This window comes from Chiloscyllium plagiosum, unplaced genomic scaffold (assembly GCF_037043375.1).
Source record: "Chiloscyllium plagiosum isolate Xiang-an unplaced genomic scaffold, Cpla_swu_hap1 HiC_scaffold_14, whole genome shotgun sequence".
NCBI classification, from domain to species: domain Eukaryota; kingdom Metazoa; phylum Chordata; class Chondrichthyes; order Orectolobiformes; family Hemiscylliidae; genus Chiloscyllium; species Chiloscyllium plagiosum.
This window is the reverse complement of record NW_028270152.1, coordinates 40,556,812-40,572,490: the sequence shown is the minus strand read 5'-3', so window position 1 is coordinate 40,572,490 and position 15,679 is coordinate 40,556,812. Positions and strand designations below refer to the sequence as shown.

At 41.5% G+C, this 15,679-nt stretch overlaps 1 protein-coding gene across 6 annotated transcripts in view; it reads right to left on the bottom strand.

Annotated features, from left to right (window-relative positions):
* pxk (PX domain containing serine/threonine kinase) overlaps positions 1 to 15,679 on the bottom strand; it is a 75,285-nt gene that overhangs the window by 18,287 nt on the left and 41,319 nt on the right. For all 6 annotated transcript variants that reach the window (XR_015759399.1, XM_087994357.1, XM_087994354.1 and 3 more), the window contains 4 exons: positions 14,780 to 14,897; positions 12,756 to 12,834; positions 6,708 to 6,756; positions 614 to 691 (listed from right to left, as the gene is read on the bottom strand). Coding sequence is in view for 5 of the 6 variants with exons in the window: in XM_087994357.1 (XP_087850483.1) it covers positions 614 to 691; positions 6,708 to 6,756; positions 12,756 to 12,834; positions 14,780 to 14,897 (324 nt within the window). In the remaining variant the exon portion in view is untranslated. The remainder of the gene's footprint in view (positions 1 to 613; positions 692 to 6,707; positions 6,757 to 12,755; positions 12,835 to 14,779; positions 14,898 to 15,679) is intronic.

Here is a 15,679-nt window from a genome sequence, read left to right as displayed (position 1 = left end):
CAGAAATCCTCGATGTTGTAGCTCTAATATACAGCCAAACCTGCACTGAAACATCAAGTATAATCAGGAATATTTTGCACTCTGATCACATACTAGATATGTTTGAAATAAAGGAATGCTGATCTTGATTTCACTTTAGATTTGGATTGTAAAGTCAAATATTCATGAGGCTGCCACAAACTGCATGATACAAATATCAGATTACCTCTAAATCAGGAAAGCTGTTACGTGAAGTTTTAGTTAGATGAACCATCTTAGCACATGGACTGACTCAGAGAGAAACCTCAGATGTCACTTACAGTCTAAACATGCAACAAACTCCTCACCTCGTCACATAGAACTCAGGCAAAAGCCAAGCACATCACTGACAACATGTTAACTGCAGCCAAAAAAAAAGCTGAAAATAGCAGACTGAATGCAGACAGAGCTAAGACATTTCTACACTTCTCTACATTATCAATAACAACACCATGTTCCAAGAGAGAAATGCACTTTGAATCCAAAATGATATTTACTCTTCCAGAATGGCATCATTTTAATTTCTAGACATGTTACAGACTTAACACTGTAGCCTGGGTTGTTTTATTTAAAAGTAAGGGCCTGTTCAACTCACAGCTCTTTGTTCTTGATTTAGCTTGTTCTCCATGCATTCTTTTGCTGTTTTTAAGGCTTCCTTCAGTTTTGTAGGAATCTGCCACAAAAATAATTCCAAATGTTAGACACTAGTCCATTTCTTTTTGCAGCTTTCTACAAGTACGAATAGTATTTAAAGTGCTTTCCTTGGGAAGAAATAGCTATTTCCTCAAAATTAGAAAAGTTATTCATTTGTGTAATTTTTTGTAAATCATTAACAACCAAATCAGAAAATTTTTAGAAACTCCATTTGCCTGGCGTGTTTTCATGTTTTCAAAAAATCAAAAGCATATGAAGAGGTTTTTGCTATTCATTCATTTGAAACTTTCATAATGGCTGGCCAGTGCATCAACTCCGTCCATCTCCCTGAAAACAAAAGATGCTGGAGATCACAACAGATTACACACCATCCATGGAGAGAAAGCAAACATTTTCAGTCTAGATGACTCTTATAGAGTCATAGAGATGTACAGCACAGAAACAGACCCTTCGGTCCAACCCATCCATGCCGACCAGATATCCCAACCCAATCTAGTCCCTCCTGCCAGCACCCGGCCCTATCCCTCCAAACCCTTCCTATTCATATACCCAGGAGAATCGACATGAGCCCTCATTCCTGAAGAAGGGCTTATGCCCGAAACGTCGATTCTCCTGCTCCTCAGATGCTGCCTGGCCTGCTGCGCTTTTCCAGCACCACACTTTTCAACTCTGGTCTCCAGCATCTGCAGTCCTTACTTTCTCCTATTCATATACCCATCCAAACGCCTCTTAAATGTTGCAATTGTACCAACCTCCACCAATTCCTCTGGCAGCTCATTCCATGTATGTACCACCCTTTATGTGAAAAAGTTGCCCCTGAGGTCTCTTTTATATCTTTCCCCTCTCACCCTAAACCTATGCCCTCTAGTTTTGGACTCCCCAACCCCAGGGAAAAGACTTTGCCTATTTACTCTATCCATGCCCCTCATAATTTTGTAAACCTCTATAAGATCACCCCTCAACCTCCGATGCTCCAGGGAATACAGTCCCAGCCTGTTCAGCCTCTCCCTGTAGCTCAGATCCTCCAACCCTGGCAACATTCTTGTAACTCTTTTCTGAACCCTTCCAAATTGCACAACATCTTTCCGATAGAAAGGAGACCAGAATTGCACGCAATATTCCAACAGTGGCCTAACCAATGTCCTGTACAGCCGCAACATGACCTCCCAACTCCTGTAGGAGAAAGTGAGGACTGCAGATGCTGGAGTTCAGAGCTGAAAATGTGTTGCTGGAAAAGCGCAGCAGGTCAGGCAGCATCCAAGGAGCAGGAGAATCAACGTTTCGGGCATGAGCCCTTCTTCAGGAATGAGGAAAGTGTGTCCAGCAGGCTAAGATAAAAGGTAGGGAGGAGGGACTTGGGGGAGAGGCGTTGGAAATGTGATAGTGGAAGGAGGTCAAGGTGAGGGTGATAGGCCGGAGTGGGGGTGGGGGCAGAGAGGTCAGGAAGAAGGTTGTAGGTTAGGAAGGCGGTGCTGAGTTCGAGGGATTTGACTGAGACAAGGTGGGGGGAGGGGGAAATGAGGAAACTGGAGAAATCTGAGTTCATCCCTTGTGGTTGGAGGGTTCCTAGGCGGAAGATGAGGCGCTCTTCTTCCAACCGTCGTGTTGCTATGGTCTGGCGATGGAGGAGTCCAAGGACCTGCATGTCCTTGGTGGAGTGGGAGGGGGAGTTGAAGTGTTGAGCCACAGGGTGGTTGGATTGGTTGGTCCGGGTGTCCCAGAGGTGTTCTCTGAAACGTTCCGCAAGTGGGCGGCCTGTCTCCCCAATATAGAGGAGGCCACATCGGGTGCAGCGGATGCAATAAATGATGTACTCAATACTCTGACCAATCAACCAAACACCTTCTTCACTACCTATCTGCGATTCCACTTTCAAGGAGCTATGAACCTGCACTCCAAGGTCTTTTCATCAGAGTTGATGTGAGATGTGGAGGGGACAGCATTTATGCAATAGTGATGGTGGGTGGGTGGGTTGGGGTAAACAGAGAAGTGCACTGGGGGAGAAAGGGTGCTAATAGTGCAGATTAAGTGATCAGAATGCGAGAATGGCAAAACAATGGTGTGTCTAACTGCCAGACTGGAAAGAAAAGACAGTCCCGCTAGGATGGGGGGCAAGGGAACGTAACAAGTCATAGGGAATGTAACAAATAAAGCTAAAAGGGAAGAAATGGGAGTGATTTTACAATTTGAAGGTGTTGAACTTAACCTTAAGGCCAGAAGGTTGTAAAGTGTCTGAAGAGGAGATGTTGTGATTCACTAGAACATTGCAACATGCCAATAATAGACAAGTGGGCATGTGAGCAGGATGGTGTTAAATTAATTGGCTACAGGAAGGTTGAGGCAAAGTGGTTACCCAATCTACATTTGGTTTCTCCAAGGTAGAGTAGGGCACACTGGGTGCTGTGAATACACAAGATCGATTGTTCCTTATTGCTCAATAGCCTTATCTCAAAAAAAAGTATCAATTTGAGTTTTGAAAATTTCAACTGATTGTGTATCCACAGTCATTTGCAACTGGGGTGGGGAGTTATGTTTTTGACTATGATCCGGGGGGAATTGTATGTCCCACATTTCCACTATTACTTGTGTAGAACTAGTGCTTACTTAGCAAATGGATCTGAACATTGGGAAAGATTGCTAACAATGCTCGAGAAAGATATTTTAAACTTGTGTAGGTCGGAGTCTTGTGTATTAAAAGATGCAGCTTCTAGCACATGTAAACATGCCACACTGCAAGCCCAACTGACTGGCCTAAATTTGTAGACAACAAAAACACATCATGCAGTGTGCCTTTTTCAAATCAATGATGATGGTCATTGCTGGTACATTTCTCAGGGCAATGCTCTCACCAATCAAATCAACCTGCCTGTTATAAAATGTCAACAGTGCTTGGTAGTCAACTGTCAATCATCATTTGGTACAGTATATCACAAAGATCAAAGAAAATTTACAGCCCAGGAACAGGCCCTTCAGCCCTCCAAGCCTGAGCTGATCCAAATCAGCTGTCTAAACCTGTCGCCCAATTCCTAAGCATCTGTATCCCTCTGCTCCCTACCTACCTATGCATCTGTCCAGGCGCATCTTAAATGAATCTACAGCGCCTGCCTCCACTATCTCTGTTGGCAATGCATTCCAGACACCCACCACCCTCTGTGTGAAGTACTTACCGCATGTATCCCCCTTAAACTTCCCACCTCTCACCTTAAAGCATGAGCTCTCATTATTGAATCCTTCACCCTGGGAAAAAGTTTGTCTCTATCCACCCTGTCTATACCCTTCATGGTTTTGTAAACCTCAATCAGGTCCCCCCTCAAACTCCTTTTCTCTCGTGAAAATAAACCTAACCTACTCAACCTCTTCATAGCTAGCACCTTCTATACCAGACAACATCCTCGTAAACCTTCTCTGCACCCTCTCCAAAGCGTCCACATCCTTTTGGTAATGTGGTGACCAGAACTGTTCACAGTATTCTAAATGCAGCCGAACCAATGTCTTGTACAATTTTAATATGACTTGCCAGCTCTTATACTCAATACCCCGTCCAATGAAGGCAAGCATACTATATGACTTTCTGGACCCTCTCCAATTTAATAATATCCTTTCTAAAGCAGGGTAATCAGAACTGCACATAGTACTCCAGAAATTCCCTGGCTTTTCCTTGCAGCCTTTCTTAAGTAAAGGCACAGCATTAGCCAACTGCTAGGCTTCAGACACCTCACCTGGGGCAGTCAATATCTTTGTTAGTGGCCCTGCAATTTCTTCCTTAACTTCCAACAATGTCCTGGCATACACTTGATCAGATCCAGGGGCCTTATCCACCTTTATATGTTTTAAGACCTCCAGCACATCCTCTTCTGTAATGTGGACTCTTCTCAAGAAATCACTTTGTTTCCTTGAGATCCGTCGCTTCCATGTCTTTCTCCACAGTAAATATGAAACAAAATCTTCGTTTAGGATCTCATCCATGTCCTGTGGTCCCACACATAGATGGCCCCATTGATTTCTAACAGACATTTTCTCTCCCTAGTTATTCTTTTGCCCTTAATATACAAGTAGAATCTCTTTGGATTCTCCTTAACTTTATTTGCCAAAGCTATCGCATGTCCCCTTTTTGCCCTCTTGATTTTCCTCTTAAGTGTAATCCTACACCCACTTTAGTCTTCAAGGGATTCACTTGATACCATCTGTCTATACCTGACATATGCCTCCCTCTTTGTCTTGACCAGAGCATCAAGATCTCTAGTCATCCAGTATTCTGGATTAGTGGTGCTGGAAGAGCACAGCAGTTCAGGCAGCATCCAAGGAGCTTCGAAATCGACGTTTCGGGCAAAAGCTGGTCCCTATCCTACCAGACCTGTCCTTCACACTAACCAAGCACCAAGTAGGCCACCAGTGGCGTTAATACATTGAATGGTCAAACTACTGAGTTTATGACAGATGGAGAAAAGCAGTTCATAGGCCACTAATTTACCTTTGACTTCAGAGCAGAGGAATCACATTTTCAGATCTGAACAGAGTTTAGACCCACCACAAGAGAAATTTAGTTTGTGAAGCCTTCAAACTGAGATTTTGTCTAGAAGCTTGCAAGTTGCCAGAACAGAAGAGAGGTTAGGCTACAAGATTAGAAAGGCTTCATACCAGCAGGAAGAAACTATAAAACTGCTTCAACAGTCCCAAGAAGGGAACGGTAATAAAAAGTCTTTTTAAAATAAGAAATTAAGGAGTTGAGTTAGCAGTGATATTTCTCTGGAATTGAGCATTTGTGAAAGGATATTAGTAGGAAAAGACTGAATCTTTGATTTAATGATTTATGTTAAGAACTTTCTAAAATGTCTTATATATAGCTTTGTTTTTTCTCTTCTTCCATATAATAACCTGGTCACCTTTAGTTAAACAACATTTTCAGTCATACATATATTCAGTATGTAATTTACCATGGTAAGCAACTGAATAAATTAAAATTTGAGCTATCAAACCAGGTTTCATTCTGGGATCTGAATTGTTCAGTATTACCATCAACTGGGATCTTAACACTATGAACCATCAACAGAGAAACCAATCATAACAAATCTAACATTGCCATTGTTGAATCTCCTATCAATATCCTGGGAGTTACCATTGATCAGAAACTGAACTAGACCAGGCAAATAAATATCATGGCCACAAGAGAACATCCAAGACTAGGAATTCTGTGGTGAATGAGTCACCACCTGTCCCCTCATTGCCTGCCTACCATCTAAAAGGCACATCAGGAGTGTGATAGAATACTCTCCGCTTGCTCAGAAGAATGCAGGTCCCACATCGGAAAGGTTTGACACCATTCAGAGTTGAGTAGTCCATTTGCTTGGCACCCCATCCAAGCCCTTAAATATTCATTCCCTCCACCACCAATGCACAGTAGCAGAGTGTGTGCCATCTACAAGATGCACTGCTGTAGCTCAACAAAGATCCTCCAACCAACACTTTCCAAATCTATGACCTCTAGCAGCTACAAGGAGAAGGGCAGCAGATGCCTAGGAACACTATCACCTTCAGGTTCCCCTCCAAGCCACTCAACAACCTGACATGGAACAATATCACTGTTCCTTTACTGCCAGCCAGTGCATCAAAATCCTGGAACTCCCATCCTAACAGTTCCTCTAACTCAAGGGCAGCTTATCACCAACTTCGCCAGGATAATTAGGGACTGACAATAAACATTAGCCTAGCCAGTAACACATATGATGAATGAATGAATGAATGAAGAAAACAGAAAAGGCTGATGCATTCCCCTGTTATGAAATTAAAGTTTTTTTTTTAAATTATGAAACAATCTGACATATAAATAGGAATGAGTTCTTTTTCTTTTACACACGGGGAGACAAATTCCACGAAGTAAGACATCACTGAAAAAATGGCAACAGGAAATTAGGAAGAAAGCTCTTTACCCAATGAGTGACACAAAAATAGAATATGTGATCTCAGTAAAAAAATTAAGCTGTTTGCTTATAAATCTTAAGCACACAGCACTTCAGTAAAGTGTACAAAAGCCTTACCTTAAATTGGGGCTTTTCAGTATTATGCAGCACAACATCATTGAATAACCTGAAAGGTGACAAGGAAATAATCATTAAAACATTAAATCTTTAAAAATGACCTATTTGTTCGTTTTTTATTTGGAGGTTTGGCATCAATAGACAATAGGTGCAGGAGTAGGCCATTCTGCCCTTCGAGCCTGCACCACCATTCAATATGATCATGGCTGATCATCCTTAATCAGTATCCTGTTCCTGCCTTATCTCCATAACTCTTGATTCCACTATCCTTGAGAGCTCTATCCAACTCTTTCTTAAATGAATCCAGAGACTGGGCCTCCACTCCCCTCTGGGGCAGAGCATTCCACACACCCACCACTCTCTGGGTGAAGAAGTTTCTCCTCATCTCTGTCCGAAATGGTCTACCCCGTATTTTTAAGCTGTGTCCTCTGGTTCGGCACTCACCCATCAGCGGAAACATGTTTCCTGCCTCCAGAGTGTCCAATCCTTTAATAATCTTATATGTCTCAATCAGATCCCCTCTCAGTCTTCTAAACTCAAGGGTATACAAGCCCAGTCGCTCCAGTCTTTCAGTGTAAGATAATCCCGCCATTCCAGGAATTGACCTCGTGAACCTACGCTGCACTCCCTCAATAGCCCAAATGTCTTTCCTCAAATTTGGAGACCAGAACTGCACACAGTACTCCAGGTGTGGCCTCACCAGGGCCCTGTACAGCTGCAGAAGAACCTCTTTGCTTCTATACTCAATCCCTCTTGTTATGAAGGCCAGCATGCTATTAGCCTTCTTCACTACCTGCTGCACCTGCATGCTTACCTTCATTGACTGGTGTACAAGAACACCCAGATCTCTCTGTACTGCCCCTTTACCTAAATTGATTCCATTTAGGTAGTAATCTGCCTTCCTGTTCTTGCCAGCAAAGTGGATAACCATACACTTATCCACATTAAACTGCATCTGCCATGCATCTGACCACTCACCTAACTTGCCCAGGTCAGCCTGTAATCTCCTAACATCCTCATCACATTTCACCCTGCCATCCAGCTTAGTATCATCAGCAAATTTGCTAATGTTTTATCACTAATACCATCTTCTATATCATTAACATATATTGTAAAAAGCTGCGGTCCCATCACTGATTCCTGTTGTACCCCACTGGTCACTGCCTGCCATTCCGAAATGGAGCCGTTTATCACTACTCTTTGTTTCCTATCAGCCAACCAACTTTCAATCCAAGTTAGTACTTTGCCCCCAATACCATGCGCCCTAATTTTGCTCACTAACCTTCTATGTGGGACTTTATCAAAAGCTTTCTGAAAGTCCAGGTACACTACATCTACTGGATCTCCCTCGTCCATCTTCAGAGTTACATCCTCAAACAAATTCCAGAAGATTAGTCAAGCACGATTTCCCCTTCATAAATCCATGCGGACTCTGTCCTATCCTGTTACTTCTATCCAGATGTGTCGTAATTTCATCCTTCATAATAGACTCCAGCATCTTTCCCACCACTGAGGTCAGACTAACTGGTCTATAATTTCCTGCTTTCTCTCTCCCATCTTTCTTAAAAAGTGGTATAACATTAGCCACCCTCCAATCCGCAGGAACTGATCCCGAATCTATCGAACTCTGGAAAATAATCACCAACGCATCCACGATTTCTCGAGCCACCTCCTTCAGTATCCTGGGATGTAGACCATCAGGCCCCAGGGACTTATCAACCTTCAGACCTAACAGTCTCTCCAACACCAATTCCTGGCAAATATAAATTTCCTTAAGTTCAGGTCCTTCAGCCACTGTTACCTTAGGGAGATTGCTTGTGTCTTCCCCAGTGACCACGGATCACCAATGATTATGGTGTACCAATTCAATTCTTCTGCCATTTCTTTGTTCCCCGTAATATATTCGCCTGTTTCTGTCTTCAAGGGCCCAATTTTAGTCTTAACCAATTTTTTGCCTTTCACATACCTAAAAAAACTTTTACTATCCTCCTTTATATTATTGGCCAGTTTACCTTCATACCTCATTTTTTCTCTGCATATTTCCTTCTTAGTAATCCTCTGTTGTTCTTTAAAAGCTTCCCGGTCCTCCGTTTTCCCACTTATCTTTGCTATGTTATACTTTTTCTCTTTTAACTTTATATGTTTCTTAACTTCCCTCGTCAGCCACGGCCGCCCATGCCTCCTCCTAGGATCTTTCTTCCTTTTTGGAATGAACTGATCCTGCAACTTCTGAATTATACACAGAAATATCCGCCATTGTTCCTCCACTGTCATCCCTGCTAAGGTATTGCACCATTCAACTTTGGCCAGCTCCTCCCTCATAGCTCCATAGTTCCCTTTATGCAACTGAAAAATTGTCACTTCCGATTGTACCCTCTCCCTTTCAAATTGCAGATTGAAGCTTATTGTATTATGGACACTACTTCCCAATGGCTCCTTCACTTCGAGGTCCCTGACTAATTCTGGTTCATTGCACAATACCAGATCCAGAATTGCCTTCTCCCTGGTCGGCTCCAGCACCAGCTGTTCTAAGAATCCATCTCTGAGGCACTCCACAAAGTCTCTTTCTTGAGGTCCATTACCATCCTGATTCTCCCAGTCTACCTGCATGTCGCACTCCCCCATAACAAGTGTAGTAACATCCTTGCGACAGGCCAATTTGAGCTCCTGATTTAACTTACATCCGACATCCAGACTACTGTTTGGGGGCCTGTAGATAACTCCCAAGAGGGTCTTTTTACCCTTAGTATTTCTCAGCTCTATCCACAGTTCTGCATTAAAGGATTGCTACTCTTCCTTATCAAGTAGGACCAAACAAACCTGCAGTATACAAATATTTGAAGAAAACAAAATTGAAATGATTTCTTTGAAAACATAAAGCACCATTATACTTATTTCTAAAACACCTTGGTCATGATTGCTCAATTTAGAGGAATGGTTCACCAGCAAGAATTTATGGATGTCTGGAGGTCCATAGGGATCTTCCAAGAGTTTGCAAAATACTGTCAAAAATCTTACAAAGAATCCAGCTGTATAGTGGATGATGTGGGTAGTAAAGGTAGCCTTGGTGTGAGCCTTGCTTCTGTTAGGACAGTGATGCAACATTATCACTGTTATCTGTAAATAACAACGTACATGCCCATACAATACAGCAACCTCCAACATTCATCTAGGACATGAAATAACCTTCTGACAACGCCCAAATAATGCATATGTCATTGCTTCATTTGTACCCACAGAAATTCATATTTGAAGCATTCCATGGTTATATTTTACCGTATGTACAGCAAAACAGGAGTGGCCTGGATCATTTTTATTCATGCTTATTTATGCAAGTGCTGAACAGAAATCGTAATTCTTTATGCAAATCTGTAAACAACAAAGACGTGATTTTCCTTCTCATATCCATGACAACCTGAAGAATCTGGAAGCTATATTCATCATGAGGATGTTTTCCCACTGTTAGAAAACTAGCTAATTCTAGGAGAGGGATCACACCCTCTCAGTAAAATACGATTTTTCTCTGACCTCTCACTCGTAGCAGTGCCTAGTCAGCCGCTTTTTCACTACTTTCGATGCTCTGTGTCCACTCTGATATTATTAGCCACAAACACACACTGCTTTGTGTGCATTTTCAATTAATGTCAGAACTCAATAGGTCCTTGAAACGATGATAAAGGACAGATTACACAGTGCTGAAGCGCACTGACTATGAAACACTGCTAAAATAGGAAGATCACAAGTTCAACACACAGCACAGTAACCAATTTCAATGCACAGAGCATTCCAATAGTGACTCCTTCATAATGTTTAAAATCACTTCTGCCACAGAAATATTATTAAAAACCAAAAAAAAAAGATAGCACAGGTTATTATTAAGTAGAGAAAATGCCCTAGTTGTTTTTATCTCCCATTACAATTATTTGAATCATCATAGAATCATAGAACCATAGTGTGGAATCAGGCCATTCAACCCATCAAGTCTGCACCAAACAGCATTCCACCCAGACCCACCCCACTACCTTATCCCTATAACCCTGCATTTCCCATGGCTAACCCACCTACCAGCACATCCCTGACACTATGGGGCAATTTAGCATGGCCAATCCATCTAACCTGCAGGAGAAAACTGAAGCACCTGGAGGAAAGCCACTCAAGGCATGCGGTGAATATGCATGCTCCACACAGTCAGTCACCCGAGGGTGGAATCGAATCTGGGTCCCTGGCATTGTAAGGCAGCAGTGCGATACACTGAGCCACCATGCCACCCTAAAGACTATTAGGTGAACAAGATTTTTAATTGAATTTTAATTTCATCGTCTAGTGGGATTCGAAACAGAGCACTGCCTGGGGTTCTGGATTGCTAATTCAGTGACATTACCATAATGCCACCACCTCCCCTTGAAGGAAACCAAATATCAATTCAAATGAATTGCATCCTACTGTTCAGTATAACTAGTTTTCTGGAAATTACAAGTGTTGCTCTGAAGCTTCCTGAGATTTACAAAACATATGCATTATTCATAGAAGCAATGCACACGTAAGCAACACAACAGCACAACAACATAAAAATTCTTGCGTAGACCAAAGACAAATCAACCGCCAAGTTACCAGTTGTGCTAAGAAATTTAAAAGGGAGATAAACTTAAACAATTTGTGCATTCCAAAAACAAAAGAGGGAACATTGGTGGAAACAACTAGCAGTCAATCCAAGCGATATATCGACCAAGGACAACATAGAAAAAAATGCTTAAACACACAGGATAGATCCATGCTTTAATATCCTCATTCTGTGGAGGTCTTCATTTTGTTCATGTCCTACATTGCAATCCTTTGAATTCTGTCAGATAACAACATTGACACATGGCTCAACATAGAGTCATAGAGGTACAGCATGGAAACAGACACTTCAGTCCAACTTGCCCATGCCGACCAGATATCCCAATCCAATCTAGCCCCACCTGCCAGCACCCACTCCGTATCCCTCCAAACCCTTCCTATGCAATTGTACCAGCCTCCACCACATCCTCTGGCAGCTCATTCCATACACGTCCCACCCTCTGCGTGCAAAGGTTGCCCTTTAGGTCTCTTTTATATCTTTCCCCTCTCACCCTAAACCTATGCCCTCTAGTTCTGGACTCCACGACCCCAGGGAAAAGACTTTGTCTATTTATCCTATCCATGCCCCTCATAATTTTGTAAACCTCTATAAGGTCAGCCCTCAGCCTCCGACGCTCCAGGGAAAACAGCCTCAGCCTGTTCAGCCTCTCCCTGTAGCTCAGATCCTCCAACCCTGACAACATCCTTGCAAATCTTTTCTGAACTCTTTCAAGTTTCACAACATCTTTCCGATAGGAAGGAGGCCAGAATTGCACGCAATATTCCAACAGTAGCCTAACCAATGTCCCGTACAGCCGCAACATGAACTCCCAACTCCTGTACTCAATACTCTGACCAATAAAGGAAAGCATACCAAACGCCTTCTTCACTATCCTATCTACCTGCGACTCCACTTTCAAGGAGCTATGAACCTCCACTCCAAGGTCTCTTTGTTCAGCAACACTCCCTAGCACCTTACCATTAAGTGTATAAGTCCTGCTAAGATTTGCTTTCCCAAAATGCAGCACCTCGCATTTAACGGAATTAAACCCCATCTGCCACTTCTCAGCCCATTGACCCGTCTGTCTAAGGGAAGCCACAAACAGATGCCCAGAGACTCATTGATCAGGCAGTTGGCTGAAGGCAGTGGTGACCAGAAATTCCTTTGCAATAATGGATTCGATGGTACACCTCAAAGTCACTTTCAGAGTGTGAATTTTGCTTCAAGAGTAGTACCACACATTTTATGCGGAGATTCGCAAACTGGTTTACATGTGGCTGGTACAAATTCAGGCAATTCGACACACAAATCTACAAAATAAGGTAACAAAATTAATCGTTGTCCAAATAACTTTCATTTTATCATGTACTGAAAGATAAAAATGGTTGCTGTATTGCTATGAAAATTTCCTCAAGCAGGAAACCTAATCTAAGTGCTTTGTCACTTACGGTGTCTCCAACAGCTGGGCAATTGTTGGCATGTTTGTTTTCCAGGCTTCTGCAGAAAGGATAGACTGCAACACAGACACTGTAAAGAAAAGAAAACTCAGGTTCCATTTTTATGCATCGTCCTACTTCTTGCACACATTTTGTTTCATCAAATGAACCAAAAAAACAGAAGATTAGCAAATATGCACTGGAAAAAATGTATAACATGTAATGAATACCTCACCTACAGTAGCAAGTAGGAAATAGTCAACAAAAATGGACAATGCAGTAGCTTGGAGCTAATAATACAGAATCAGAGACAATGCACAGAAATAAACCATTTAGCTCTGACAGTTACGCTGGCATTCTCTTCAAATGCTGTTTTCTTAATTCAGCTCCAAAAACCTTTGAGAGGCAAATATGATAAACATGAATATCCTCTTCAAAAGGGTATAAGCAGGTAAATTAGCAAGAGAAATCTAATCTGGAGTTCACAAAAACCATGTTCCATCAACTGACACAAGGTGGTTCCAACAGCAGACTCTAACTTATAATGCCCCTGCACAAATTGACCCAATACTAAACTAACAATCTCATTAGATTATAAACACTGACATTAAATCCCACTTGAACAATTGTTCAGTGAATAAATTTATTGTATCATCCTTGGACTTAAAAATCAAAAAACATGAGCAGAGTTATATTAACTACCTCAACTGGAGTAGTAGCAAGGCTGATATAATCAGTTTTACCAGGCTCAGTGCTTTCCTGTGGCCATCATCTAAGGATTTTCCAGCCATGAATGTGTGAATAAAAGATAAAAACAGGATCTTAATAGAAAATAACAGCGCAGTACAGGCCCTTTGGCCCTCAATGTTGCACCGACCTGTGAAACCAAATCAGAAGCCCATCTAACCTACATTATTCTATTCTCATCCATATGCCTATCCAATCACCATTTAAATGTCCGTAAAGTTGGCGAGTCTATTACTGTCGCAGGCAGGTTGTTCCACACACCTACTACTCTAAGTAAAGAAACTACCTCTGACATCTGTCCTATGTCTATCACTCCTCAATTTAAAGCTATGTCCCCTCGTGCTAGCCATCACCAACCGAGGAAAAAGGCTCTCACTGTCCACTCTATCTAACCCTCTGATAACAGTTACATAGCTTACTGACATTCACTGTACAGGGATACATACATGAATTATATCCCTGAATAAGTCACATCCTTTAGGAAAGGAACTGTATGTACAAAAAAAGGGGAGAAGGAAAATTTGATTTAATTATCTTTGAAAACCCCAAACTTCACGGTCATAATGATTTCTCTGAAATTGTTAGAGCATTTAAAGTCTGCTGTTAAAATCTGTAGCTAACTCCAACTACAAATTCAGAAGTTAAGACACTTGGAGTTCAGAACGGCTGCCTACTCCAAAGTAAATCCAAAATATGTGCTAGTTAAGGCAACTTGCCAAAAAAAACTGCTTTAAAAATTTTAAATATTGCAAAATCAATATACTATGCCTGAACACAAATATGAACTATTCCAAAGCTGTATCTTTTTCAGTTGTGTTCACAGATTACACCAAGTGAGCAATATTTAGAGGAAAGGTCCAAGGTGCCGTACCCATTCAAAAACAAAACACAAGATTCCACATATGCAAAAATCTGGCATTCCACACATCAACAAAGTTTACTCAACAGTGTAATACCTAGCAACACATATTCAAGTCAGAATGATGTATGATCCAGAGAGGAGATTCTCTCAGGTGTCTGCTACCCTTCTTATAAACGATGGAGGTTATAGGACTGAGATACATTACAAAAGTAGCCCTAGCAAATTACTGCAGTGCATCGTATAGATAGAAACACATCAGCTAGTGATTGGGGAGTGGAAATAACAATTGGAATGTTTGAAAGTTATAAAAATTCACTGCATAATAGAACTCAAAGAATCAGAATTGTACCTTAGTATCAACTTGCCTTACATCAACTAATACATACCAGCAACAATCAATAAAGACAAGACTTTTAAAAATTCTAACCTATATCTGTTGAGGGAACAGATGGAAAGCTGTCCACTGGCACAGAATCTGGCGGCCTTCCATATGTAATTTCATACAGCAAATGGCCAAAGGAATAAACATCAATGGCTTCTGTTGTCTGACAGTACACAAATATACAGAACAAATATTAGAAGTGCTAAAAGAGATCAAATATTTTGATGTTAAAATTCAGTCTTTTTTTAATTAAACTTTCAAAGCGATCTTAACCAAAGACACACAAATGAATGAATTAGGAGCAGGAGTAAGCTGCTGCGCTACCATTCAATAAGCCGTTAGAATCCTCGCTGACATTTTGTTGTTTTTATTCTTTTATCAATTTTGCTTTGGAACTGTGAACTGGGATTGTGACCTGAAGATGATTTGTGGACTTTAGGAAAACTTACAGTAAAAGGAGCAAACAAGTTTTTGTTTGTTGAGAGGCCAGGCCTGATGATTAATTGGATGCTGATGCTGGATTAAAAGTGTTCCTACAGATACAGCAAGCCTAGGAAGAGCATTGTGTTTAAATTGAAAGCAAAAGTTGGCTAGTAATTGGATTTGATTCCAGCAAGTCTGAACGAGACCCTACATTCAAACAGATGGCAGATGTTGAATGGTAATTGGGGTTTCAGGAAAAGAAGGTGAATCTGTTAGGGTGATACCAGAGTTGGAGTTGTTCTTTTCAACGGTTTTATCTGGGAGAAGGGTTTGGCTGATGACACAGTATGAAGATTTGAAACCTCCACATCTAACATCCCTCACCAGCCTCTGGAAGCACAAACAGTAGAAAGCTGAGTTAGAAGTGTCTGTGACTGAGTAAACTGAGGTGACCCTGATCAGCATCTCCAGAAAAGCAAAAAGGAGTCCACATCTATGACTGCAAAACAACATAACATGAAA